We start from the raw sequence: 27,015 nt of genomic DNA on the forward strand, positions 1-27,015 counted from the left end.
CTGTCAGATTTCTACAACATAAAGGCTAACAATTCTGTAGTCCAAAACAATAACTAGGAGGATGTAACAGACTGTTTGAGATAATGCAGGAAGTATGCAGAGAAAACAGGACAACTCTAAACTTCTTACAAGATTAACGTGTTTTTGTTTTGTTTTTTTACACTTATCAAACACAACAAACTCTGTTCAACTGTATGTTTTAACAGACCAAAAGAAAGCAAATAGGAGCAAATAATTGTTAGGGTTTACATCTTGTTCTGGTTCTGCATGTTCCGTAGTACAGTAATTACATTTTCAATGTTCTGTTTACGTACACTTTGCTGCATGTTGAGCTGTTGATATTTCAGTAATGTTGTATCTATAACTCCTTTCAGGCTCGTGCTTCATCTTCTCCTGTTATTCTCGTGGGAACACACCTAGATGTCTCAGATGAGAAACAGCGAAAAGCCTGCATAAACAAAATAAGAGTTGAACTATGTAATCAACGGGAGCTTCCCTCTGTGCAAGATTATCACTTTGTGGATGCTACTGAAGAGTCTGATGCTTTGGTGAAGCTTAGGAAGTCAATCATCAAAGAATGTTTGAACTTCAAAGTAATTATGTCTTCAGAATTTAGGTTAAATAGGTTAAACTCTAGAATTTAGGTTAAATAGGTTAAACTCTAGGCAGATCTAAAACACCAGTTATTGCAGCTAGTAGGAGTCTTTGAATATGACTTTGTATGAGTTCCTTGTAATTCCCTGTATAACTCAGATTGGTAGTAGTAGGGGCAGCACTAGGAGCCGCTTAGGTTTGGTGCAAGAAAAGTGTTGACCAGGAACATGCTTGGTTGTGAAGAGAGCAGTGTGAGCATAAGTATAAGATGCTGCTACTCTTTCCCTGTTCAGTCAAAGGCTGGGGTCATGGTGGTGACCTAGCATTATTGCTTAACTTAAAAGTAAAATATGTTAAATGCACTAGATCCTATTTGTAGCTGCCAGTATAGCCACATCACCATCTGCACAAAGTTTGCATTATTCAATACAAGAATGACAAATCTCCTTTTATGCACCCAAAGAGTTAGGCTCCAATGCCACAATCTTAATTTTGTATTTACATTGGTATTAGAATCAAGAGTCTTCTTCCTGAAAATCCAGGCTTACTCATAGCATTTTATTATTTTACCCAGTCTTATTTCCACTGTTTAGAGGAACCACATCTAGTGTAAGTGTGTCACCTGTTCCAGCTCAAATGTCTTCCAAGCTTCTCTCCGTGACATGCTTCTTCTGCCATCTTACTGATCAAGTCTCGTTGTCAGTCCTCCAGCGTTTCTGCTTGGCATGTTTGTAGAACTACAAGTGACAGATCAACTACAACATGTTCATGGCGCAACAGGATGGTGTGAGCATTGAGTGAGGGAAAAGGGTGAGAGGCCATGCAGCCACTGCAGAGTTTGGTCTTTACAAGGTTGACAGAAGAAACCCTGGAGGACTGATGCAAGTCTCAATTGGCAGGATGGCAGATGCAGGAATTGGGTCTCGGAGAGAGGCTTGGACGCATGTGAGCTGGGACTTGCAGGAAGGAGGCTCTTGATTCTGATGCCAGTGGAAATGCAGGATAAGGATTGTTGAATTGGAGCCTAACTCTGTGGGTGAGTATGGGGATACAGGAGCATTCGTTTTCTTGTATTGAATTACTGGTTAACTGCAACAAAGAAAAGTCAAGTCACCAGCCTGATTGTAAAGTCTGGTATGGCTATGTAATCCCAGGAAAGAATTGCCAAAAATGCAGATTTGTTGGCAGGTAAAACTGAGCCCATATATGATATTGAACCGAGTATTTAAAGTAAGCTTTAAAACATTTGCTAATAATTTTATTTGCAGCATATTTACGGTAAATTGGACAGATGTCCTTGCATTTGAAAACATTTGTTTAATAATTCTGATTGCCTATATTTTTTGTAGTATGGATCTTAACCCCTTCCCGCCGACGTCACACAAATATGCGGCCTCACAGAACTGGGCTTTTTTCCGTGGGGCCGCATATTTGCGTACATGTCTTTGTGTTGGGAGCACTATTGTGTGCTGTGATCGCTACTGGTCAGCGGGTAAGGGACAACCATCTAGAGGAGTTGAATTGGATTGATGCCAGGAACTCTGCTACAGGATGACATTTTAGCAAATGGGACAAGGAACATTTGCCACTGCTTTCTTCTCAGGCTACTGCTTTTGTATTTTGTTCAACCCCCTGCCATGGTCATTTTTAAGCATCTGTGTATGAATATGCATTCTATCAATGTGGTGCTCCCTACTTCTGGGAATCCAGTTGGTTTGAGGACCCACAGATAGTGCATGGTTTAGACTGCCTCTATCACAGATGTTCAGAGATCTGCGAAGTTCATCATCTTCTATAGGACATAAGAAAATGGTACCATATGGATGATTCCACAAGTTCATTTTATTTTCTGGTACATTTAATTTACAGTGCACAACTTTTATATTCTGTAAAACTTCCATGTACCGTTTCATAAGATATTTCAAAGGGACAGCTATTTTTGTTACTTTTATGCAACAAAAATAATACTCTATATAATAATATATATATATATAATATAATAAATTCTAATACAGATTATTGCCAAATATTTTAGATAAAAACATTTAGATATATGGAATGAAGTGCTACATTTCACCAACAAATGCTGGTTTTAGTTTAGTTAGGAGAATGATTGGAAATATTATTACATGTAGTGAAATGTCAATCCGTAGATTTGTGTCAGTAATACTGCTTACACCAATGCATTCATTTTTATATGGTTTTAGTTTCAAAATAAATATGTAAGCTTGCAATATTTAAGAGTCAGCCATTTCTGGTCATTTCTACAAGCAGAGCAGTTTATTTTAATCCATTACCTCTTTTTGTACAGATCAGAGACCAGCAAGTTCTGGGACAGCTTATTCCAGACAGTTACCTTGAGCTTGAAAAGAGAATTCTTATTGAACGAAAGAATGCCCCCGCTGCATTCCCTGTAGTCAGCCGCAAAAGGATGTTGGAAATTGTAGAGGAAAACCAGTTGCATTTGGATGAAAATGAACTTCCACATGCAGTTCATTTTCTAAATGAGTCTGGTAATGTACTTCTAATGTAATATTTTTCTTGCTGAGATAGAGGAATTGAAAAGTTAGACAGTAAACACAGCCTAATGGAAATAGAACATCAGCGGTATGTACCATCAGCCTTTCTAGTACACCTTGCTCTGTACTTTCTGAACTAAAGAGAATTTATGTATATTGAATTTTTATAAAACGTATTTATTGGACATTTTTATCTGCAGGCTTTTAGAGCTACAAATGATGCAAAAGGTTTCATATTCGTAATTAAAAAATATAACTTTCACTGAGTGTTTCTCTTTAGAAATAGAACTAATTAAAGCACCTGGCACTGCTTGTGTGTGTGTGTGTGTATGTATGTATGTATGTATTTTTTTTTTTATATATATAAACATACACACACTGATTAACCATATCATTATGACCACTGACAGGTAAAGTGGATAAACATTAAATATCTCATGATCATGACAGTGGCTTCTGAAAGTGGGTGGGGCGATTGGGTCATGACACCTCCAAAACCTCAGCTCTTGTGACGTGTTCCTGGTTTGCAGTGATCAGGACCTACCAGAAGTGGTGCAAGGAAGGAAAACTGGTGGAATGCCATGGGCAGCTATGCCTCATTAATGCATGTGGGGAAGGAAGGCTGGCCTGTCAGAACACCATGCATTGAAGTTTGCTATGTAGGAGGATGTGTAGCTGCAGACCGGTTAGGGCGCCCATGCTGTCAAAGCACCTACAATGAGCATGTGAGCATCGGAATTGGACCACAGGTGCAATGAAAGAAGGTGGTCTGTTCTTTTGTATCCAAGATTAGCTTGAGGAACACAATAGTGAATTTGAGGTGTTGACATGGCCTCCAAATTCTCCATATCCCAATCCAATTGAACATCTGTGGGATGTGGTGGAAAAAGTCTGATTCATGGAGGCCGCAGCCTACAGAACTGAAAGGATCTGTTAATGATGACTTGGTGCCAGATACCATAGCATACCTTGAACGTAGTGTAATCCATGCCTTGATAGGTTATGGTGGGTGATCATAATGTTATGTCTGATCAGTGGGTGTGTATAAATAACATATATGTATTAATCTGCCAGAAATGCTCTCCGTTCCTTAGTCCTCTTGTGGACTGAAAACACACAACAAATCTATAAGTGTATTGTACTACACTGATTTTGAGAGGGCTCTGAATATCATTAAAAGTTCTGTGTATATCTCCAAGAACCAAATATTCAAGTATAGAAAAACATATTGCACTGGATAGTACAGGTAAAAACCACTGTAATATAATATATTAAAATTGCACTTCCGTTATAGTGACTTGATCAGTGCATATCACTATCACTATCACCTGGGGTGCCTTCAGGTTTCTTCAGGGGTGCCTTGGCAAAATGCCTAAACGTTGCCCAAAAATTGTATACAAGCTAGCAGGGGGATCAAACCAGCCTTTTAGTTACACAAAGCCACAGGGTTTTATTCTTCAGTACAACCTTTTAGCCACTGGCATCGTAACAACCAGTGACATCATAGGTTGATAAGGAGGATGTTGGGTGCCTGCACAGCATCCTTGTTTGCCAAGTGAGGGAGAGAGGGTGAGGGAGAAGAGAAACATTGTGTACTAGTCCGTACCAGTACACAAAGGTGTATTTCCTTTTGAAAGAAAAATCACCTATAACATTGGGTGCCCTACATGGATTTTGCTGCGTTATGTAAAACAAATGTAGTTTTTTTACGTTATAGAATAGGGTGCAGTGAGATCGTACATAATTTTAAAGGCGCCTTGACTTAAAAAGGTTAAACACTGCACTAGAACAGCTCATACAGGGAATGAGTGAAAGTATTGAGGATGGATAATCTGATATGGATACTGGAGAAACCATAAGCAGAGTAACTACACAAGCATCCCAAGCTGGAACCAGAGAGGGGACAGAGTCTGTGTGTGAGGTGATACAGTACCTCATATAGATCATAAAATGGTGCCCAAATGTGCTTCACAGTGTCTGAGGGTCCGGGCGAGTTAAGCAGCAGAAAGACTAAATTTGAACTGTCAGAATTGTCACAGACCTGAATAAAAACAAAGAGCTGTCAAACACGTCAGCTCTGTGACAGCTTGCAGCTAGTGCACTAAACGGCTGAATGTACAGAAGGGAAGGCTTCAACTGGCTATCAAAATAACATTTTTGAAAAAAATTAAATAACTCCATAAAAAAGAAAAAAATAAAAGTTTTAAGAAATAGAATTGTAATATAGTTTATATAAACAAAAAAACAAAATTAAGCACAACCCCTGTTGCCCTGCAGGCACCCACAATTGTAGACACACAATGATTACAGTACACATGTAGTGAGAGCAATAATTGCAGTGTCTTAGCTCATGATTCACTCTAAACTGATGACCTGTAAAGACTTTTAAAGCGTTGCTTATGGAGATTTTTGGGCACCATTGTTTTTTGCGATATCATGGATGCGTGCAATTTAAAGACTTGGCATGTTTGGCATTTATTTATTCAATGCGACCCCATCTTTTATATTTTACCAAAAAATTGGATATTATATTGTGTTTTGTGTGTGTATTTAGGCCAAGGTTTACAAATTATGGGACATTTACTGTAATTTTTTTTTTACTAGTAATGGTGGCGATCAGCGACTTATAGCGGGACTGCGATATTGTGGCGGACATTTTTACACTGACACTTTGTGGGAGCCAGTGCTAAAAATATGTACTGATCACTGTACTAATGACACTGGTTAGGAAGGAGGAAAGAAAAAACAGAGGGCGCACAGGCCTAGTGCATTACCATAAAAAATGTTTAATAAAAAATAAAGTACCGTATTTTCCGGCGTATAAGACGACTGGGCATATAAGACGACCCCCTACTTTTCCTGTTAAAATATAGGGTTTGAGCTATACTCACCGTATAAGACTACCCCTCTTCCAACGCACACCAAATAAAAATGAAAAAAACATCAGATTTGATTTCAATATGGTATGCTATTTCAGTATGGTATTCCAATGATGGGGTGCTATTCCTCCCACTGACACCAATGATGAGGCACTACTCCTCCCACTGACACCAATGATGGGGCACTATTTCATCCACTGACACCAATGATGGGGCACTATTCCTCCCACTGATACCAATGATGGGACACTATTCCTCCCACTGACACCAATGGTGGTGCCCCATCATTAGTGTCAGTGTGTGAGGAATAGTGCCCCATCATTAGTCAGTGGGAGGAATAGTGCCCCATCATTGGTGTCAGTGGGAAGAATCGTGCCCCATCATTGGTGTCAGTGGGAAGAATCGTGCCCCATCATTGGTGTCAGTGGGAAGAATCGTGCCCCATCATTGGTGTCAGTGGGAGGAATAGTGTCCCATCATTAGTGTCAGTGGGAGGAATAGTGTCCCATCATTGGTGTCAGTGGGAGGAATAGCAGCCCATCATTGGTATCAGTGGGAGGAATAGTGTCCCATCATTAGTGTCAGTGGGAGGAATAGTGTCCCATCATTAGTGTCAGTGGGAGGAATAGTGTCCCATCATTGGTGTCAGTGGGAGGAATAGCAGCCCATCATTGGTATCAGTGGGAGGAATAGTGTCCCATCATTAGTGTCAGTGGGAGGAATAGTGTCCCATCATTAGTGTCAGTGGGAGGAATAGTGTCCCATCATTGGTATCAGTGGGAGGAATAGTGCTCCATCATTGGTATCAGTGGGAGGAATAGTGCTCCATCATTGGTATCAGTGGGAGGAATAGTGCTCCATCATTGGTGTCAGTGGGAGGAATAGCGCCCCATCATTGGTGTCAGTGGGAGGAATAGCGCCCCATCATTGGTATCAGTGGCAGGAATTGCGCCCCATCATTGGTGTCAGTGGGAGGAATTGCGCCCCATCATTGGTATCAGTGGCAGGAATTGCGCCCCATCATTGGTGTCAGTGGGAGGAATTGCGCCCCATCATTGGTGTCAGTTTGAGGAATTGCGCCCCATCATTGGTATCAGTGGGGAGAATAGTGCCCCATCATTGGTGTCAGTGGGGAGAATAGTGCCCCATCGTTGGTGTCAGTGGGGAGGAGAAATAGTGCCCCATCGTTGCTGTCAGTGGGGGGAGGAATAGTGCCCCATCATTGGTATCAGTGGGGAGGAGAAGTAGTGCCCCATCATTGGTATCAGTGGGGAGAATAGTGCCCCATCGTTTGTATCAGTGGGAGGAATAGTGCCCCATCGTTGGTATCAGTGGGAGGAATAGTGCCCCATCGTTGGTGTCAGTGGGAGGAATAGTGCCCCATCATTGGTATCAGTGGGAGGAATAGTACCCCTTCATTGGTATCAGTGGGAGGAATAGTGCCCCATCATTGGTGTCAGTGGGGAGGAGGAATAGTGCCCCATCATTGGTATCAGTGGGGAGAACAGTGCCTCATCGTTGGTGTCAGTGGGGGAGGAGGAATAGTGCCCCATCGTTAGTGCCAGTCGGGGAGAGGAGCGGGTGCTCCTTCTTCCAGTTCGGCCGCTCGATTTTCGCGGGGCCGCTCGGCTCCGCCTCCTCGCCGGTGATTGGTCAGCTGTGTGCCTTTCCAGTGCTGGTGCCCAATCACCGGTGAGGAGGCGGAGCCGAGCGGCCGCGTGACCATCGAGCGGCCGAACTGAAAGAAGGAGCAGCCGCGCTTCCTGGACCGGATCGTCGTGGGACCGGAGCCAGGTAAGGTACAGCAGCCCCTCTGCCCACCCCTGTACTTGGTGTCAGCTGGAGGAGGAGGGGGGGGCGGCGCCGCGCCGCCCCTCGAAAAAGTGCCGCCCTGACACCTGGTGCCGGCTCGCACCGGCGTATAAGACGACCCCCGACTTTTCAGAAGATTTTCAGGGGTTGAAAAGTCATCTTATACTCCGGAAAATACGGTAGGTATTGTACTCACAAATAACAATATAGTCAAGGCACATCATAAAGAACAGCTGGGTCAACACCGTGCTGAGTACCAGTCCGCAATAGGGAGTGTAGACATCAGTAGGCTGACGCGTTTCGAGGACTTGCCTCTTCCTCAGAGTGCGGTGTTTACCCAGCTGTTCTTTATGATGTGCCTTGACTATATTGTCATTTGTGAGTACAACATTCTTAATGTGGTTGTAGCCTGCATCGAGTCCATCCCCAAGTGCAGGAGCATTTGTGTTTGCTGGTTCACTGGTTAGGAAGGGGTTTACGACTAGCTATGTGCTTGGTGTACACTAGATTGCGCTGGTACAAGAGGAAGTGATTGTGTTCCCAGCTCTGCAGGGGCACACAGTGGATCACTTTGGATCATAGGCACAGCTGTGTTCTCCCTGCCAGACAATCTGTGGGTGCTGGCAAAGATCCATTCGCCTGTACTCGCAGATTGCCTTCTGCTGTGACAGTGCACATTGAAAGCGATCCGCTGGTGGCACGTGCTCGCCCCCCGTGAGTGCAAATCATGCGTATATATACCTAATTTTGCACAGACAGAAAGTGGTTGAGTGGAGTTGTCCCTGTACAATATATTCTTGATAACTGGAGAAATTCCTAAGTAATCTACAGAATTGGGTGAAAGGAAGACTGTCTCAATTTAGGGTGACAACTGCTGCCATAAAGGTAGCAATTTCCTATTTATGCCACAATTATTGCAATACAGGTGAAACTCGAAAAATTTGAATATCGTGCAAAAGTTCATTTATTTCAGTAATGCAACTTAAAAGGTGAAACTAATATATGAGATAGACTAATCACATGCAAAGCAAGATAGTTCAAGCCGTGATTTGTCATAATTGTGGTGATTATGGCTTACAGCTCATGAAAACCCCAAATCCACAATCTCAGAAAATTAGAATATTGTGAAAAGGTGCAATATTCTAGGCTCAAAGTGTCCCACTCTAATCAGCTAATTAAGCCATAACACCTGCAAAGGGTTCCTAAACCTTTAAATGGTCTCTGTCTGGTTCAGTAGGAATCACAATCATGGGAAAGACTACTGACCTGACATTTGTGCAGAAAACCACCATTGACACCCTCCATAAGGAGGGAAAGCCTCAAAAGGTAATTGCAAAAGAAATTGGATGTTCCCAAAGTGCTGTATCAAAGCACATTATTAGAAAGTTATGTGGAAGGGAAAAGTGTTGAAGAAAAAGGTGCACAAGCAGCAGGGATGACCGCAGCCTGGAGAGGATTGTCAGGAAAAGGCCATTCAAAAGTGTTGGGGATTTTCACAAGGAGTGGACTGAGGCTGGAGTCTGTGCATCTAGAGCCACCACACACAGATGGATCCTGGACATGGGCTTCAAATGTCGTATTCCGCTTGTAAAGCCGCTCCTGAACAACAAACAACGTCAGAAGCGTCTTACCTGGGCTAAAGAAAAACAGACCTGGTCTGTTGCTCGGTGGTCCAAAGTCCTCTTTTCTGAAGAGAGCAACTTTTGCATCTCATTTGGAAACCAAAGACCCAGAGTATGGAGGAAGAATGGAGAGGCACACACTGCAAGATACTTGAAGTCCAGTGTAAAGTTTCCACAGTCTGTTGATTTGTGGAGCCATGTCATCTGCTGGTGTTGGTCCACTGTGCTTCATTAAGTCCAGGGTCAATGCAGCCGTCTACCAGGAGATTTTGGAGCACTTCATGCTTCCTTCCACAGACAAGCTTTATGGGGATGCTGACATTTTCCAGCAGGACTTGGCACCTGCCCACACTGCCAAAAGCACCAAAAACCTGGTTCAATGACCGTGCGATTACAGTGCTTGATTGGTCAACAAACTCGCCTGACCTGAACCCCATAGAGAATCTATGGTGTATTGCCAAGAAAAAGATGAGACATGAAACTGAACAATGCAGAAGAGCTAAAGGCCGTTATTGAAGCATCCTGGTCTTCCATAACACCTCAGCAGTGCCACAGGCTGATAGCTTCCATGCCACCCCGCATTGAGGCAGAAATTGCTGCAAAAGGGGCCCAAACCAAGTATTGAGTACATATGCATGCTTATACTTTTCAGAGGTCCGATATTGTTCTATGTACAATCCTTGTTTTATTGATTGCATGTAATATTCTAATTTTCTGATTTGGGATTTGGGGTTTTCATGAGCTGTAAGCCATAATCATCACAATTATGACAAATCACGGCTTGCACTATCTTGCTTTGCATGTAATGAGTCTATCTCATATATTAGTTTCACCTTTTAAGTTGCATTACTAAAATAAATGAACTTTTGCACAATATTCTTATTTTTCAAGTTTCACCTGTACAACCCTGATTTAAAAAAAAGTTGGGAACCACACTGTCTGATCTTGCACGTAACATATACTAAGCTATATTACCTTTCCGGCTCGGCTAATACTTAGGGAGGTGATCTGTTTTCACTTTTTATTGCCTATATACGCTACTGCCACTCGACCCATTCCCCCCCCCCCCATTACATTTTTTTTTTTTTTTTAATCCCACCTAACATCTCATGCTACATCTTTCTCTTGCTGTTCTTCTTTCTGACCTCACTCTTTTTTCACACCTGTTGTACCTCCTTATCAGTCATTCTTCACCAAGCAAATAATGCTTTCACCCTCACACAGATAGGACTCACTTCATCTGTATTATACACTTAAACTATGTAATATGTAGGAGGCACATATGCAAACTGTTGTAATTCCTACACCGTTCACCTGATTTGGATGTAAATACCCTCAAATTAAAGCTGACAGTCTGCAGTTAAAGCACATCTTGTTTGTTTCATTTCAAATCCATTGTGGTGGTGTATAGAGCCAAAAATGTTAGAATTGTGTTGATGTCCCAATATTTATGGACCTGGCTGTATCTTTCAGCATTGATGGTGCCTTTCCAGATGTGAAAGCTGCCCTTTCCATATACACTAATACACTCCCATACCATCAGAGACTAAGGCTTCTGAACTGCTGATAACAAGCCAAAACGTCCCTCTACTCTGTATTTCGGAAGATGCGGCTCCCATGGTTGTCAAAAAGAATGCCAAATTTCAATTAGTCTGACCACAGAACAGTCTTCCAGTTTGCAACAGACCATTTTAAATGAGCTTTGTCCCAGAGAGGATTGTGGCATCATGTGGATCATGTTCAGATATGGCATCTTCTTTCCATGATGTAGCCCTATCTTGCATTTTTGGATGGCACGGAGAACTGTGTTCATACAGTGATTTTTGGAAGTATTCCTGAGTCCATGCAGTGATGTCCATCACAGAATCTTGCCTATTATTAATGCAGTGCCGCCTGAGAGCCAGAAGATCACGGGCATCCAATGTTGCATTTCGGTCTTGTCCCTTGCGCAAAGATTTCTCCAGATTCTCAGAATCTTTTAATGATATGCTCTATAGATGATATATTTAAAGTAAATTTTACATTAAGGAACATTATTCTGAAATTGTTCAACAATTTTTTGATGTAGCTTTTCACAGATTGGTGAACCTCTGCCTATCTTTACTTCTGAGGCACTCTAACTCTCTAAGATGTCCTTTTGTCATGTTACTGACCTGATGCCAATTAACCCTAATTGCAAAGTGTGCTTCTAGCTCTTCCTTGTTAATATCACATACTGTACCTTGCCAGCTTTTTGCATTCTTGCCTCTATTTGAAATGTTTTCTATTTTCTGTTGTGCATAAAATATGGGTCTATGAAATTTGCAAATCACTTCATTCTGTTTTATGTAGATTTTACGCAGTAGCCCAACTTTTTTTGTTATTGGGGGTTGTAAAAGATCAAAGCACCTTCACTCTAAGGCTCCATGCACACTAGGCATTTTAATAACGCTGGTAACTTTAGCTGTGTAAAGTCACGTTAAAAACATGAGTTTTTCAGCATTTTTGCATTATGTTTAGCTGCGTTTTGCCGTGTTTTTTCGCGCTGCGTGCTTAAAAAAAAGTCCAAAGACACCAGTTTGCCGCATTTTTCAGCGTTAGAGCGTTTTTACAGCTAAAAAACTCTTCTAGAAACCCATTAATTCTGGGGAGTTTATTCCAGCCAAAAAAGGCTGATTACAGTCTATGTGTGCATGGACACATAAGATAACATGCTGGGGAGTTTACTGACTGTAGAAAAAAATGCCAAAAGCCAAAAACAGCAGCTGTACAAATGTCCAGTGTCCATGAGGACTAATGAAGGGCATGGACTATGAAACACGTTATTTAGTGGAGGCACTGGATCCCCCAGACCCTGGTCCCGTCTTTTATTTCACCTTGGGATTCTTCCGTATGGTTGCTCCCAGTATCCATTTCAGATTATCCATCCTCATTGTGTTCTCTCCTGCTGTCAGCTTCTTAGTGAGGGATAATCTCTGTTGAAGGGACATGGTACTCCTCTAGATGAGCTCTTTCTTGGTCAAGTCACTTCTATGTAATTTCAATGTTAATTTGTTATTATTAAAGTGGTTTTATCTGCAGTATTCAGTGTGCTATGTTATTGCTGTTTATGGTTATCAGAACAACCTCAGCTTGGTGTGGGCTTAGACTTTGATAAATGGTTTTTATTTTCTGTGATTTTGTTCTTGGTTTAAAGCAGTATTAAACCAAAAAGCAAACCATTATTATATGCACCTTTGCATTTCTTAGATGTAATGGCTGCATTTTCTTTTTTAGGCTTGCTTTCTTCTATTTTCATCTGGTGATTCAGCCAGTAACTCTGCTGTTTTTCAGAAGCTCAAGCTCTCCAGCAGAATCAGTTTACATGGATGAGGCCATTCAACACTGGCAGGGGTGATCAAAAATTCAGTTTTCATTTATTCATGTAAAACCTTTATCGCAAAAGCAAAAAAAAAAATTGCTGTAACTGATTATAAAGTGTTGGCTGGCGTTTGGCTTCAATTTGTTAGTGTATTAAAACTGCTACTACATTAAACACTCCCATCCACCCAGACTGACAATGCTGCTACCTACTGTATCCTGTACTCATTCCTCCAGAAAGGTGTCTCTCTAATACCGGAGGTGTTACTGGCCAGATCACCAGGTGAAAATGGGGGGGAGCCAAAGAAAAGAAAACTGATGTGGCTACCATGTCTAATGATTGGTAAGCTGCTATATAATAATTTTTTGTTTTGGTTTTAATATCACTTTAAATTTGAAGTGCAACACATGGTGCACTATTGCGTTCATTTATGTGATTTATGCTTGTCTAACTGTCAGTAGGGCGGATGTGCACAGGCATGTTCAGATACTAGTCCAAGCCAATCTGAGCTATCACACCAGGCAGCTGTTGTTGTGGACTGTCATTCATAAGTGCCCTGCAGCCTGTGAGCCTAAGCTCATCCCTGATTGTCAGCAACCAACAATGGTTGTTGTATCTGTGTGTTCATTTTTTTGTTTTTTTTTATAAGGTTTTTTTTGTTTGTTTTTTTGTTAAACATAAAAGGGGCGATTTACTAAACTGGTGCACACAAAATATTGTGCAACTCTGCATAGTAATCAATCAGCTTCTAACTTCAGCTTGTTCAATTAAGCTTTGACAGTAAAACCTGGAAGCTGATTGGTTTCTATGCAGAGCTGCACCATGCTTTGTATGCGCCAGTTTTAATAAATCTCTCCTGAATTGTGGTTTATTAATATTGTATGTGGTTTTTCATAGGGGTGTTGTTGCATTTCGAGGATCCTGCTCTTCAACTTCAAGACCTTTATTTTGTGGACCCTCAGTGGCTTTGTAAAATCATGGCGCAGGTGGTGTATAGCAGTAGCTGGCCTTAACTCTCATAAACAGTGTTGTAAAAGCTGCAAGATTTACTGTTGTGCTTTAGGCCCCTTTCACATGGGATGGATTCTGGCAGAGCGTGCAGATGACACATCCATGTCCACTCAGTTTCTGCACAGCGGACAGAGCAAGCTCTGCGGGCGGCCAGAAGTAAACACACTTCACTGTCCATTTACATCCAACTACCCTCCAATCCGATCCACCTACACGGAAAAAGAGAAATCCGTGTGTGTGTGTAGGTAGGTGGGTGGGTGTAAATGGTCACAAGTTTGTTTGCACTCGCCTGTCTAAGTGAATGCATGGATCTTCCAATCAGGCCCGCGTGAAAGTGGACTTGCAGCATAATACTGAAATTTATTTTGTTGGTTTTTTTGGGGGTTTTTCTCATCATAAATATAAACGTTCATAGTAATTATTTGCAAAACTGATGTGGTGAAGGACACTGATCAGTTTATACACACTATATATATATATATATATATATATATATATATATATATATATATATACACATACAGTTGTGTTCAAACTAATAGAAGGATTTTGAGCTTTATTCACTTTTTTCAACACACTTCTATTAGCTTTTATTTCCATACACACAAATGCATTGGGAACACTACACATTCTATTCCAAATCAAAACATGAGGAAAAATATATCAAATTTGTGTTGTTCCTCTAAAAAAAATTGAAGAAAAGTGAATATTAGACTGTTCAAAAAATAGCAGTGTTTGTATTCTTCTTTACAAACTCAAACATTCACTATATAAACTGAAAAATGTTTGAAGATTTTGCTTTCCTTTGAATCACTTAATTAATATTTAGTTGTATAACCAGTATTTCTGATAACTGCTGTACATCTGTGTTTCATGGAGTCAACCAACTTCTGGCACCTGTGAACAGGTATTCCAGCCCAGGATGATTGGACTACATTCCACAGTTCTCTATTTCTTGGTTTTGCCTCAGAAACTGCATTTTTGATGTCACCCCACAAGTTTTCTATTGGATTAAGATCTGGGGATTGGGCTGGCCACTCCATAACGTCAATCTTGTTGGTCTGGAACCAAGACGTTGCACGTTTACTGGTGTGTTTGGGGTCATTGTCTTGTTTGAACACCCATTTCAAGGGCATTTCCTCTTCAGCATAAGGCAGCATGACCTCTTCAAGTATTCTGATGTATTCAAACTGATCCATGATCTCTGGTATGCGATAAATAGGCCCAACACCGTAGTATGAGAAACATCTCCATATCATGATGCTTGCGCAACCATGCTTCAGTGTCTTCACAGTGTACTGTGGCTTGAATTCAGTGTTTGGGGGTCGTCTGACAAACTGTCTCCGGCCTCTAGACCCAAAAAAAAACAGTCTTACTTTCATCAGTTCACAAAATGTTGCACAGTTTCTCGTTCGGCCAGTCAATGTGCTCTTTGGCAAATTGTAACCTCTTCAGCGTGTCTTTTTTTCAACAGTGGGACTTTGCAGGGGCTTCTTGCAGATAGCTTGGCTTCACATAGGTGTCTTCTAATTCTAACTACTCACAGGTAACTTTAGACTTTCTGTGATCTTCCTGGAGCTGATTGTTGGCTGAGTCCTTGCCATTTTGGCTATTCTTCTATCCATTTGAATGGTAGTTTTTTCACTTTCTTCCACGTCTTTCAGGTTTTGGTTGCCATTTTAAAGCATTTGCGATCATTTTAGCTGAGCAGCCTATCATTTTATGCACTTCTTTATATGTTCTCCCCTCTCCAATCAACTTTTTATTCAAGGTACGCTGTTCTTCTGAACAATGTCTGGAACGACCCATTTTCCTCAGAATTTCAGAGAGAAATGCACTGTAACCAGCATGTACAACATTTGCTGCCTTCCTTCCTTAAATAAGGGCAATAATTGCCACCTGTTTTTCAAAGAATGAATGACCTCACTAATAGAACTCCACACTGCTATTATATTGAACATGCCCCTTTCAATTAGTGATTCAATTACACAGAATCAGCAGCATGCATGTCATGACTGTTGGGTCTGTTGGATTTCTATTACTCTACTACACCTGCTAGTAAATTATTTGCCATGTAGAAATTTCATTTCTACCAAAAACAGTGATTGATCAGGTTAGTGATGTCTGACTGCTATTATGCTGTATATAATAATGCATTTTATAGTAATACCCTTCTTTTACATCTCTTCAGATTTTGACAGTCAAAGTTGATGGGTGTCAGAAATATCCTAAAGGAATTATTCATTGTGCAGATGTGGAGAAATTTCTTTCCAATAAAAGAAAGTTTCCTAAAAATTATATGTCTCAGTACTTCAAGTTGTTGGAAAAGTTCCAGATTGCTTTACCCCTCGGTGAAAACCAGCTTCTCATTCCAAGCAGGTATTTTGGGAAAACCAGTCCATAAATTCTTTTAGGGGGTTTGTCACTTTAAATCAAAAGCAGCCTTGACAATGCCTTGACAAATTTGGAAAATCTTCTATGAATCCTATTCCTATATTGACGTTTCAGAAGACTTTTGCCCGCTGCTGGGAACAAAATAATCTGGCTGATTGCTTCTCAGCCATTCAGAGGAAGCCTTGAATTTTTTACCAAAAAATACTAGGCTTCCTCTGACTGGCTGAGGTGGATATTATGACAGCATCCACCACCCTCTGCACATCACCCAATCATGAGAAGCTTGTTTTAAATGAAAAAAGGCTTCCTAATGCAGGCACTTCATTTAAGGATTGGTAAGGTGTAATATATTACATTTTGTTTTTGGGTTTAGTAATGTTTTAAGATGAATTTCTTAACAGATAATTTGTGTTGGAAATGTGATGAACATACATGTGGGGCTTTCCTGTCTTTGAAACTGTTTTAAGGTGTAATTTCTTCTATAGTTTATCAGATCACCGGCCTGTAATAGAACTGCCTCATTGCGAAAATTCAGAAATCATCATACGACTGTATGAGATGTCATACTTTCCTATGGGCTTTTGGTCTAGGCTCATTACCAGACTTCTTGAAGTGTCTTCATACATGTTGTGTGGCAGAGGTTAGTCATTTCTTTTTGGATCCCAAGTATTTCTTGTTTTGGTCATGTCTGGTTTTTGTGATGTCTAGGATCTCCTACATTGTAAGCTCTAACGAGCAGGGCCCTCTGTTTCCTCAATTTGTATTGTAACTGTAATGTTTACCTTCATTTTGTAAAGTGCTGTGCAAAACTGTTGGCACTATATAAATCCTGTATAATAAATAATATATTAATAATAATATAACCATTGGTGTTTACCCCATTAAGGCAACACTAAACAGTATCCTTATTCTACAAAAATAATCTATACACATTTACTTCCTGTTGACCCTACAATCTTTTTTTCATTAGCTTCTTCCTTACTATGTTTTTCTGCTTCCTTGAAACATCCTCTGTGAGCCCATTTATATCTCGTTTTCCCCCCTCACTTCCATTTGTTTGGAACAAGCAGTGCCCGTTAGTTGAGGTCATGTACACTTCTCTATGCATACTACAAATCCAGTAGTTCCTAGTTCATTTTGAGAATGAGCAAGACAGGGTGGCTGCATTTCTACACACCATGGACCATGGAGAACAAATGTAAATACTCTTTAACAGGAAGTTAAACACAGCAGCAAAATAAGGAATTTGGAGGAGACTGAGGGTGATAGAAGGAACTTTTTTGAGTTAAGAATACATACTTTAATTTTTTTTTAAACCAGAGTTTAGTGTCACATTAAAGTTATCTTAAATTGTATATTTTGATGTAGTTCACCTTGCTCTATTATGATGTCTATTGTGCTTAAAATGTTGGGCATACATTTCTCCTCCACTAAATTGTGATTTAATTAAAGGATAGGTGCACTTTAAGGCAAATTTTACTTACCATTTTTGTCCCTTTGCCCTGACATTATCCAACCCACCCTCCTCCACCATAGATGCATACTTCTCTCAATTTGATGGGCACAGTCTCCAGTGTTTGTCTACATTCAGCTCCACAAGTCTCACTTTACTGGCCTCAGCCATGCATTACAGCCATATAAAGTTGTATTAGGCTGTGTCCCAAGGCAAGAGATGAAGAAAGATGGCCCCATAAAAGTCTATTGTGTTGAAACACACAGGCATGGCCAGGAGAGTGAGACTTGCAGCACTAATTGTAGACAAACACCGGAAGTTGTGGTTGTCAGGCCAAGGTATGTATGTGTCTGTAGTTTTAGATCAGGGAAACCCTATATAGAGAAAATAGGGGCAACCCTTGCTGATTACCTTCTAATAATGACAATTGCTAGACTATTATGTATCTTCTGGCTTGTACTTTCAAAGTGTAGCACTGCCCCTTCAGGAGCCGCTGAGTAATTTTAGGGTGCTCTCTCTCTCAACCTCGCTGTGGAAACCCAACACCTGCTGACATCCGCTTAAACTTCTGACCAGAAGAGTCCTCTTGCTGCAATCATAAAATCGACTCAAGTACAGGTTAGAGTGAACTTTTTATATTGGTTGTATTGAGATCTAATGTAGGCACAGTAAAGCAACAGGAAATTATGTGCATAAGATAACCGTTGTCACTCTAGTAACTACCAGTAAAGGTCACAACACTGCAAAATCTCAATCTGTTCTAGAGGTCCTGCAATTCAGAATTTAAATGATAGCCCCAATCCTGAGATGTTTCTTCCCCAGTGAGTAAAAAAAAACTGCAAACTACCAAGCAGAGAGGCTAACTTACTTTGGGCTCTCAATGGTTGAGTCTAATTCTAAGAGAAGGAAGAACTTCTTCATTTAAATAGACTAATATCCCTTTAACTGCAGTGTCTGATCTTTGGTAATGTCATGTGCAACCTAGATGGATTGAGTATAGAATTCTCTCACCCAGTCCGTGGTCTCGGTCAGGTGGTGGAAGGTCTCTTTGTAGAAGGGGGGACCCCATTTCTTCATGGTTCCTCCTTCAGAGATCATGCTAGACAGCAGAACTCCAACCCACCTGCTTGCAGAGCTGCCCGTCAGACATGTCAGCGGTGTCAGCAATTCTCCCTCTCTCCTCCATTTTCTGCGGTCTGGCCCAGCTGGGAACTCCGGCGTCCTGCACGGTCTTCTCCTTACACCTGTTCTCCAACTCTCACTGTCCAGTTCCTATTCTCGAGTTCCCAGGCTACTGTATTTATCTAGAGAAAAATATTTTAACAATTCTGCGCTATGGTGTATATATGCGTTTACTTAACATAAATAAATTAATTAAACATGAGCAGCCACCACGATATTGCAGGCAACGATACATATAATAGTAAAAAACATATAGGTGCGACTCTTCAAATATCAATAAATAAAATGAAATCAAATAAATAAAAGTCCAATTTGCATGTGGTGAAGAAAAAATAAATCCATCTTCATTAGGATACCAATACTGTCATGATGCTTCAAATTTGATCAAGAAGATAAGAAGAGTTCACCGTCACCAAAACCCAAAACATTTTGCCTCTTACCAGACTAAATTGACCCCCAGTTACAGATGGGTTAAAATGCGCAACAGGAATTCCAAACACCAAACTGTGGACCTGGACGCTATATGGCTCCAAAAGGATTGAGTTGTTCTCCAGTAGTGAGTGGATAAACATCCGCTGAATTGATCCCTAATATCTGCCTGCCTGCTGCATAAGAATCAGTAGCGGGGCTTCTCCCTGCTAAGCCGTGCTGATCACTGATTTTTTTTTTTCTGTATTTATCCACCCCCGCCCATCCGCCAGCTCCTGTGGGAAATGTAGTTTGTTAGCGCCTTGTTAGACAGTGAAGTCCTGCAATCAGCCTACAAATACCACAAGGCTTTTCAACAGTCTGTATAACTGGACTGCAGGACACTACCATCTTGTGTCCATTTAACATCATGCAAACAGTATTACGGCAGGGTGTTACACAAGTCAATGATCAAAAAAGGTGTATGCAGATCAGTAAAGAAAAATTAGAGGTCAACTGCATCGTAAATGCTTGATACATTTTGTGCTGGTATAGTCGGTGGCCATATTATCATTTCTGCATACTCTTCACACATCTCCAGTGTCATTGATTATAATGGCACAGATTTTCTCATGAATTTTGCTTGCATTTTTCTTATCTTAACTGCATCATTATTACAGAGATGTGAATGGGGCCCAAGTCAAAATACTGTAAATGCAAATGGAGATATTGCCTGTATCAGGTTTATAGAGGAGGAAATGGATAGAAAGTACTGTATATTAAGCATGAATCAAACTGTAAATGAGTAGCATACATTTGTAAATATACTGCTTCACTCACGAACAGACTACATTGAGGTAGGCAGTCAGTGTTGGTCAAAGTACTACTGAACTTGTGTCATCATTAACTAGTAATGTAAACTGTAAAGGGTCCATGCTTACTGGGCACACTGCCAGTTCTTTTGGCAGGAAAAACTATTATATATAGAGAGTTTTTGTACAGGCGTTTCTGCCAGAAAACTCCCCTTAAAAACGCAAACCAGAAAGGTATTTTTTTTTCTGCCTCTAAACGCTGAGCTTAAACTATGCCTCTAAACGTCCTGATGCGTATGGACATATAGGATAACATTGAGCTGCTTCTACAGGTAAAACACATAGACCCTGAATCTCTACTATTGCATATAAAAAAAATATAGATGGCTTTCACAAATGCAGTATTCAACAGTAGCATATTAACAAACTTTTCTATTTTGACCTGTATAACCACAGAACGAGCACAGCGCCCCAACAGGATGTATTGGAGACAGGGTATCTATCTGAATTGGTCGCCAGAAGCCTACTGCTTAGTTGAATCTGCGAGTCTAAACAGCAGTCCAAACAGTTTTCTAAAAATCACTGTTCCCTCTGGCAGAAAAGGTAAGCTGGTAATTTATTAAATACTAGGTATGTACCAGCATATTGATGGAATGAATATATTTAGATAGATATAGCTGGATTTAAGGCAATGTATTCTGTATTTTCAGTGAGAACATCTACTGAGTTATGTTTGTGAAGGTTTTTGTTATTCAGGTCATGGTATAGCTAGTAATAGTAACATTCTGCTGGACTTGTTCAGTTATGTTGAAGACTAAATATGGCTTCCTCAGTTGAAATGAAACCCACCACAGCAATTTATATCCACATGGACAACTCAATCACCTAAATCCAATTAGCTTAGTCTTAAGAAATATATTCTTTAAGAGCAGTGTGTTATTTAAACATTAATCTGTATCTTATTTATTTTTAGGTTGCATTTTGCTTGGACATGTTGTGGATCATATTGATTCTCTTATGGAGGAATGGTTTCCAGGTTTGCTGGAAACAGATATTTCTGGAGAAGGGGAAACATTGCTGAAAAAATGGGTATTGTACAGCTTTGATGATGGCCAAGAGCACAAAAGAATTCTACTGTCTGATCTTCAAGCAAAAGCAGAGGAAGGCAAGCAATTAATAAGTTGGGATACTATTTATTTTCTAGTGAAACCAAATTCTTCTGTCTGGGGGACACACAGGAATTGAGAATTTCCTTAACTGGGACATAACGGTGCCTTGAAAAAGTATTCATACCCCTTGAAATTTTCCACATTTTGACATGTTACAATCAAAAGTGTAAATGTATTTTCTTGGGTTTTTATGTAATAGACCACATAATTGTGAAGTGGAAGGAAAATGATAAATGGTTTTCAAAATGTTTTACAAATATCTTAAAAGTGTGGGGTGCATTTGTATTCAGTCAATACTTTGTAGAATCACCTTTCACTGCAATTACAGCTGCAAGTCTTTTTGGGTATGTCTCTACCAGCTTTACACATCTAGAGAATGACATTTTTGACCATTCTTCTTTGCAAAATAACTCAAGCTCTGTCAGATTGGATGGAGAGCATCTGTGAACAGCAAAATTCAAGTCTTGACACAGATTTTCATTTGGGTTTAGGTCTGTACTTTGACTGGGCTATTCTAACACATGAATATGCTTTGATCTAAACCATTCCATTGTAGCTCTGGCTGTATGTTTATGGTCATTGTCCTTCTGGAAGGTGAACTTCCGCCCCAGTCTCAAGTCTTTTGCAGACTCTAACAGGTTTTCTTCTAAGATTGCCCTGTATTTGGCCCCATCAACTCTGACCAGCTTCCCTGACCCTGCTGAAAAAAAGCATCCTCACAACATGATGCTGCCACCACTATGTTTCATGATGGGGATGGTGTGTTCAGGGTGATGTGCAGTGTTAGTTTTCCGCCACACTTAGCATTTTGCTTTTAGGTCAAAAAGTCCAATTTTGGTCTCATCTGACCAAAGCATCTTCTTCCACATGTTTGCTGTGTCCCCCACATGACTTTCTTTCAACAATGGCTTTCTTCTTGCCACTCTTACATAAAAGCCAGATTTGTAGAGTGCACGACTAATAGTTGGCCTGTGGACAGATTCTCCCACCTGAACTGTGGATCTCTGCAGATCCTCCAGAGTTACCATGGGCCTCTTGGCTGCTTTTCTGATTATTGCTCTCCTTTCCCGGCCTGTCAGTTTAGGTGGACGGCCATGTCTTTGTAGGTTTTCAGTTGTGCCATATTCTTTCCATTTTTGGATGATGGATATGACAGTGCTCTGTGAGATGTTCAAAGCTTGGGATATTGTTGTATAACCTAACCCTGCTTTAACCTTCTCCACAACTTTATCTCTAACCTGTCTGGTGTGTTCCATTTCCTTCATAATGCTATTTTTTTCACTAATGTTCTCTAACAAACCTCTGAGGGCTTCACAGAACAGATGTATTTATACTGAGATTAAATTACACACAGGTGGACTCTATTTAATAATTAGGTGACTTCTGAAGGTAATTGGTTCCACTAGATTTTAGTTGGGGGTATTAGAGTAAAGGGGGCTGAATACACATGCACGCCACACTTTTCAGATACTTTTTTGTAAAGAAGTTTGCAAACCATTTATCATTTTCCTTCCATTTCACAATTATGTGCCACTTTGTGTTGGTCTATAACATAAAATACCAGTAAACTACATTAAAATTTTTGTTTGTAACATGACAAAATGTGGAAAATTTCAAGGGATATGAATACTTTTTCAAGGCACTGTATACAGTCCTATTACAGAAATGTTCTTAGTTTCTGCTCTAGTGCATGAAAATTATGTAATTGGCGACACAAACCGCAGTAAAAGCTTGACAATGGTTATAACCCTTCCCTACGTGGTTAATAACAAAAGAGATGGCCAATCACTTGTACTTGGTTCACTTGTAATTATCTGAACTTTTTTTATTTTCAATATTCTAATAATTCTGCTAGTGCTGGTTTTTTGCTAAACACATTACAGATTGCACATTTCCATTGACGTTAGTTTGTGAACTCAGAGGAGTTCACAAACAGTATGTATTGAAAAGTGGAAGTAAAGCTGTGCAAATGTAGGAAGAGTATGTATTTGTGTTCCAGGAAAGATTTCAACAAATCTTAGCTGCAGTGCAGGAATGCTAACCACTTACCCACTATGATTTTTCTTTCATGATGAAACCATAAACAAATGTAGAAAACAAATGTATATGATCAAATACCCTCATTAGAAGGCGTGTGCATTTCACTGGCTTCATTGCATCTATGGATCCTGTTTTACAACCACCAACGCAATGTCATCTTCCTTGTAGTTATCACCATACCTGGTGCTAGTTTCAAGGAATGAATGAATATTTAAAAAAAAATTTCTTGTTGAAAAATATTTTTCTCATAAATTATATCATTTTAAACCATCATTTTAGATTATGAAGAAAGTACTAATTCTAAAACTTATCAAAGCACAAACAACTGAAAACATTGACCAACTACCCTAAAATTGCAGTCATAACTACAAAATTTTACTTTTCCTTTTCACTAAATCTTACTAGAACAGAAGCTGCCATCAGATTGACTATGTACAGTAAGGCAAAAATTATTCCCTTTCTCCTTTTTTCTATTACTTACTGTTATCTTGCTTTTTCATATTCTAATTCCCCTCTGTTCTCCCTTTTACTCTGTTCTCCCTTTCTCTACCCCTTCCTTGCTGATTGGTTTTTATGTAAGTGTAATGGACTTCTTCAGTGGCAGAGTTTGATTCAAGGCTAACCTTGGTTCTTCAGGAGGGGTGGGGTGTTATCCAAATTACTCAACTGCTGAAGTGTAGATGGGTGGGTTGCAGCAAATTATCTGAGAGTACTCTTCAGAGTATTGGAAGTGGAGCCAGCAGGCCCAAGTAGCAGTGACTTTGGAGTGGGTGTCGTGTGAGATTGCAATGATCTCTTCCATCTCGGCGATTTTATTGATCTGTTTGATCCAATCTGATAGGGTGGTGACTTTGGAGGTACCTCATAGCCTGGGGATGCACATATTGGCAGCATTGACCATTAGCATGGCAAGAGATTTAAATTATGGTGTGGCCCTGGATGAGTGATTATGAAGGAGGAACTGTGCAGGTCTGAAGTCTAAAGAGTATGTCATGATCCTGGAAGTCTGGTTATGTACCTCTTTCCAGAATGGTTAGATTAGTGGGCAATTCCACCACACATGTATTAGTGTTCCGGTAGATTGATGACATCTCCACTTTAGATTATAAGCTCCAGGAGCAGGGCCCTTCTATTCCTTCTGTACTGAAATTTATTGGAATTGTACTGTCTCCCTTATATTATAAAGCGCTGCGCAAACTGTTGGCTCTTTATAAATCCTGTATAACAATAATAATAATCTCCAACAGTGATCTGGGATAGAAGCATCGAATTTGTGTAAAAGGGAAGGAGTCCGATACCAACGGGCTAGAATTTTATCATTGTTATCTTGAATTGAGACGTTGATAGAGCCCTTGTGAACGTGGCAGTGAATTTGCATGCAATGTTCTTCATTAAGGTCTAGGTTTCGAATCCATGCTATGCAGGATTTCCCTGTGTCTTTGGGGTGTCAGTCCACAACATGGTGTGGACAGTGGTGAAGATGTGTTGTTGTGGGGTGGGCTTAGCACAGAGATTTTTGATGGGGGTCAGGGACTTGGACAGATCAGTAGTACGTTGGAGGGTGTGGACAAAGTGTGTCAGTTGCATGTAGTCCTATTAGATTTGTAATTCAGACCATTGCATTTGTATAGAGTCAAGTGATAAGAAAGTTCTCCCTTGCAAAAGGTGGTAAATTTGTAAGCCAGTTTTGGGTTGTCTAGGTTAGAGAAAATGGCCTGTCCTTCCTGGAAGTGTGGATTCATTAATACTTGTGTCATGGGGCCAGGCATTTTGGATATATTAAGTTTGTGGTTTACCTCTTTGAAGCTTTGTAGGGTCGGACAATCTCCATTTCTTAAGGTCTTCCGTAATAGCATGGAGGATCGGTATATAATTATTTGAGTATAGGTCTAGAAGACGGTAGAGAAGTTTGGTTCCTAAATATGTTATGGCTTCTGATTGCCATTTAAAGGGGAAGTTGTGTTGACAGTGTGCAGTTTGGGACAGAGATAGTGATATATTGAGGGCGTGGGATTTTGCAGAGTTCATTTTGAAGTGGACTATGTATTGGAACAAATTGAAATCTTTTAAGAGGTTAGGTAGTGTCACAAGAGGAAAGAACAAAAAGAGGGCGCACAGGCCTAGTGCATTACCATAAAAAATGTTTAATAAAAAATAAAGTAGGTGTTGTACTCACAAACGACAATATAGTCAAGGCACATCATAAAAGAACAGCTGGATCAACACCGCGCTGAGTAACAGTCCGCAATAGGGAGTTTAGACATCCAAAAGGCTGACGCGTTTCGAGGACTTGCCTCTTCCTCAGAGCCAACTGACCAAATGTCTGCTCCCTCTTTTATATGCTCACTACTAGTTAAACCAAAGGTCCTCAAAACGCGTCAGCCTTTTGGATGTCTAAACTCCCTATTGCGGACGGTTACTCAGCGCGGTGTTGATCCAGCTGTTCTTTTATGATGTGCCTTGACTATATTGTCGTTTGTGAGTACAACACCTACTTTATTTTTTATTAAACATTTTTTATGGTAATGCACTAGGCCTGTACGCCCTCTTTTTGTTCTTTCCCCATTCAGTATATTTGGATTCCCCCGGTCCATTTGAGGGCAGCAAGGTGTGCATGTTCCAGGACACTCTTAATGTGGTTGTAGCATCGAGTCCATCCCCAAGCGCAGGAGCATTTGTGTTTGCTGGTTCTTAGTGTCACAAGAGGATCTGAGAGAAATAGCAAGATATTTTCAGCATAAGCAGCCAATTTGTACAGCTTACCAGCTATGTGCACACCTCGGATATCTGCATTGTCACGTATGCGGCGAACAAAGGGTTTGAGGATTAGTATAAATAGGATGGGAAATAGAGGGAAACCTTGTCGAGTGCTGTTTCTGATGGTAAAGGCATTCAACAGGAGGTTGTTTACCTGAACTTTCTCTATAGGGTTGGTGTATAAGGCCATCATAAGGCAAATGAGCCTTTTTACCTAGACCCAAAGTGCCTAGAATGGCTTCAAGGTAGTCCAAGGCCAGCCTGTCGAACACCTTTTTGGCATCTAAGGTTAGGAAAAAAATAATATTATAAAAAATATTTTATGCTTATCAATAGAATGCAGCTCTAAATGATGAAAGTGACAAGTGCATATAGTGAGGAGCAAAATATTTGCGTTAAAACATGCTAACAGTAAATAAAAGTGTCGTCAAATGACTTTATTTTGCTTTATAATTAAATTTTTGATTAATCATTATTTACGCATACCACCTCTATTTAACCTAACACACAATTTTTGGTGATTCATCCGTTATTTTGATTGAGTACCCGGTCCGGTCCCTGCATGTGTACGGCTGATTTGCAGGTCTTCTTCACGTGCACGGGGCTATATAAAGGGATAGACGTTGGCTGCAGGCCATCCCTTCGACAACGTGCTTTCGCATGAAACGTGTCAGGAGCCTTGCCGCACTGACGTCATGCAGCCAAGGCTGCATGGAAGGCCAGCAGCCATCTTTATAGCTTGTAAGCATACCACAATTCTTTCATGATCTGGATATTTTTTACGCAAATACCTTAATAAAAATACTACACTATCCAAAAACTTTCGTTTTGTGGCTTGTGTATGAGCCATTTAAGGTGGATCGTTATCCTTTTGGCAACTTATTCCTGTGGTGGAGATGCATGAGAGGAGCTGTCCCTATGTGCTGTGAGGGTCCGGTTTGTGAGGTCTGGAGTGCTTTTCCTGTGTGCTCAGTGTGTACCAGTGGAGCCCCCTGTCCACGCCAGAGCCCTGATGTCCACCAA

At 40.5% G+C, this 27,015-nt stretch overlaps 1 protein-coding gene across 6 annotated transcripts in view; it reads left to right on the top strand.

Moving 5' to 3' along the window:
- Window positions 1-27,015, top strand: part of LRRK2 (leucine rich repeat kinase 2) — a 362,321-nt gene that overhangs the window by 208,761 nt on the left and 126,545 nt on the right. For all 6 annotated transcript variants that reach the window (XM_089685047.1, XM_089685063.1, XM_089685038.1 and 3 more), the window contains 7 exons: window positions 375-593; window positions 2,906-3,107; window positions 13,664-13,752; window positions 15,969-16,156; window positions 16,657-16,811; window positions 20,483-20,629; window positions 21,000-21,191. In XM_089685047.1, the coding sequence (XP_089541173.1) occupies window positions 375-593; window positions 2,906-3,107; window positions 13,664-13,752; window positions 15,969-16,156; window positions 16,657-16,811; window positions 20,483-20,629; window positions 21,000-21,191 (1,192 nt within the window). The remainder of the gene's footprint in view (window positions 1-374; window positions 594-2,905; window positions 3,108-13,663; window positions 13,753-15,968; window positions 16,157-16,656; window positions 16,812-20,482; window positions 20,630-20,999; window positions 21,192-27,015) is intronic.

This window comes from Staurois parvus, unplaced genomic scaffold (genome assembly GCF_062004578.1).
Source record: "Staurois parvus isolate SC_StPar_1 unplaced genomic scaffold, SC_StPar_1.0 ptg000019l, whole genome shotgun sequence".
Taxonomy (NCBI): Eukaryota; Metazoa; Chordata; class Amphibia; order Anura; family Ranidae; genus Staurois; species Staurois parvus.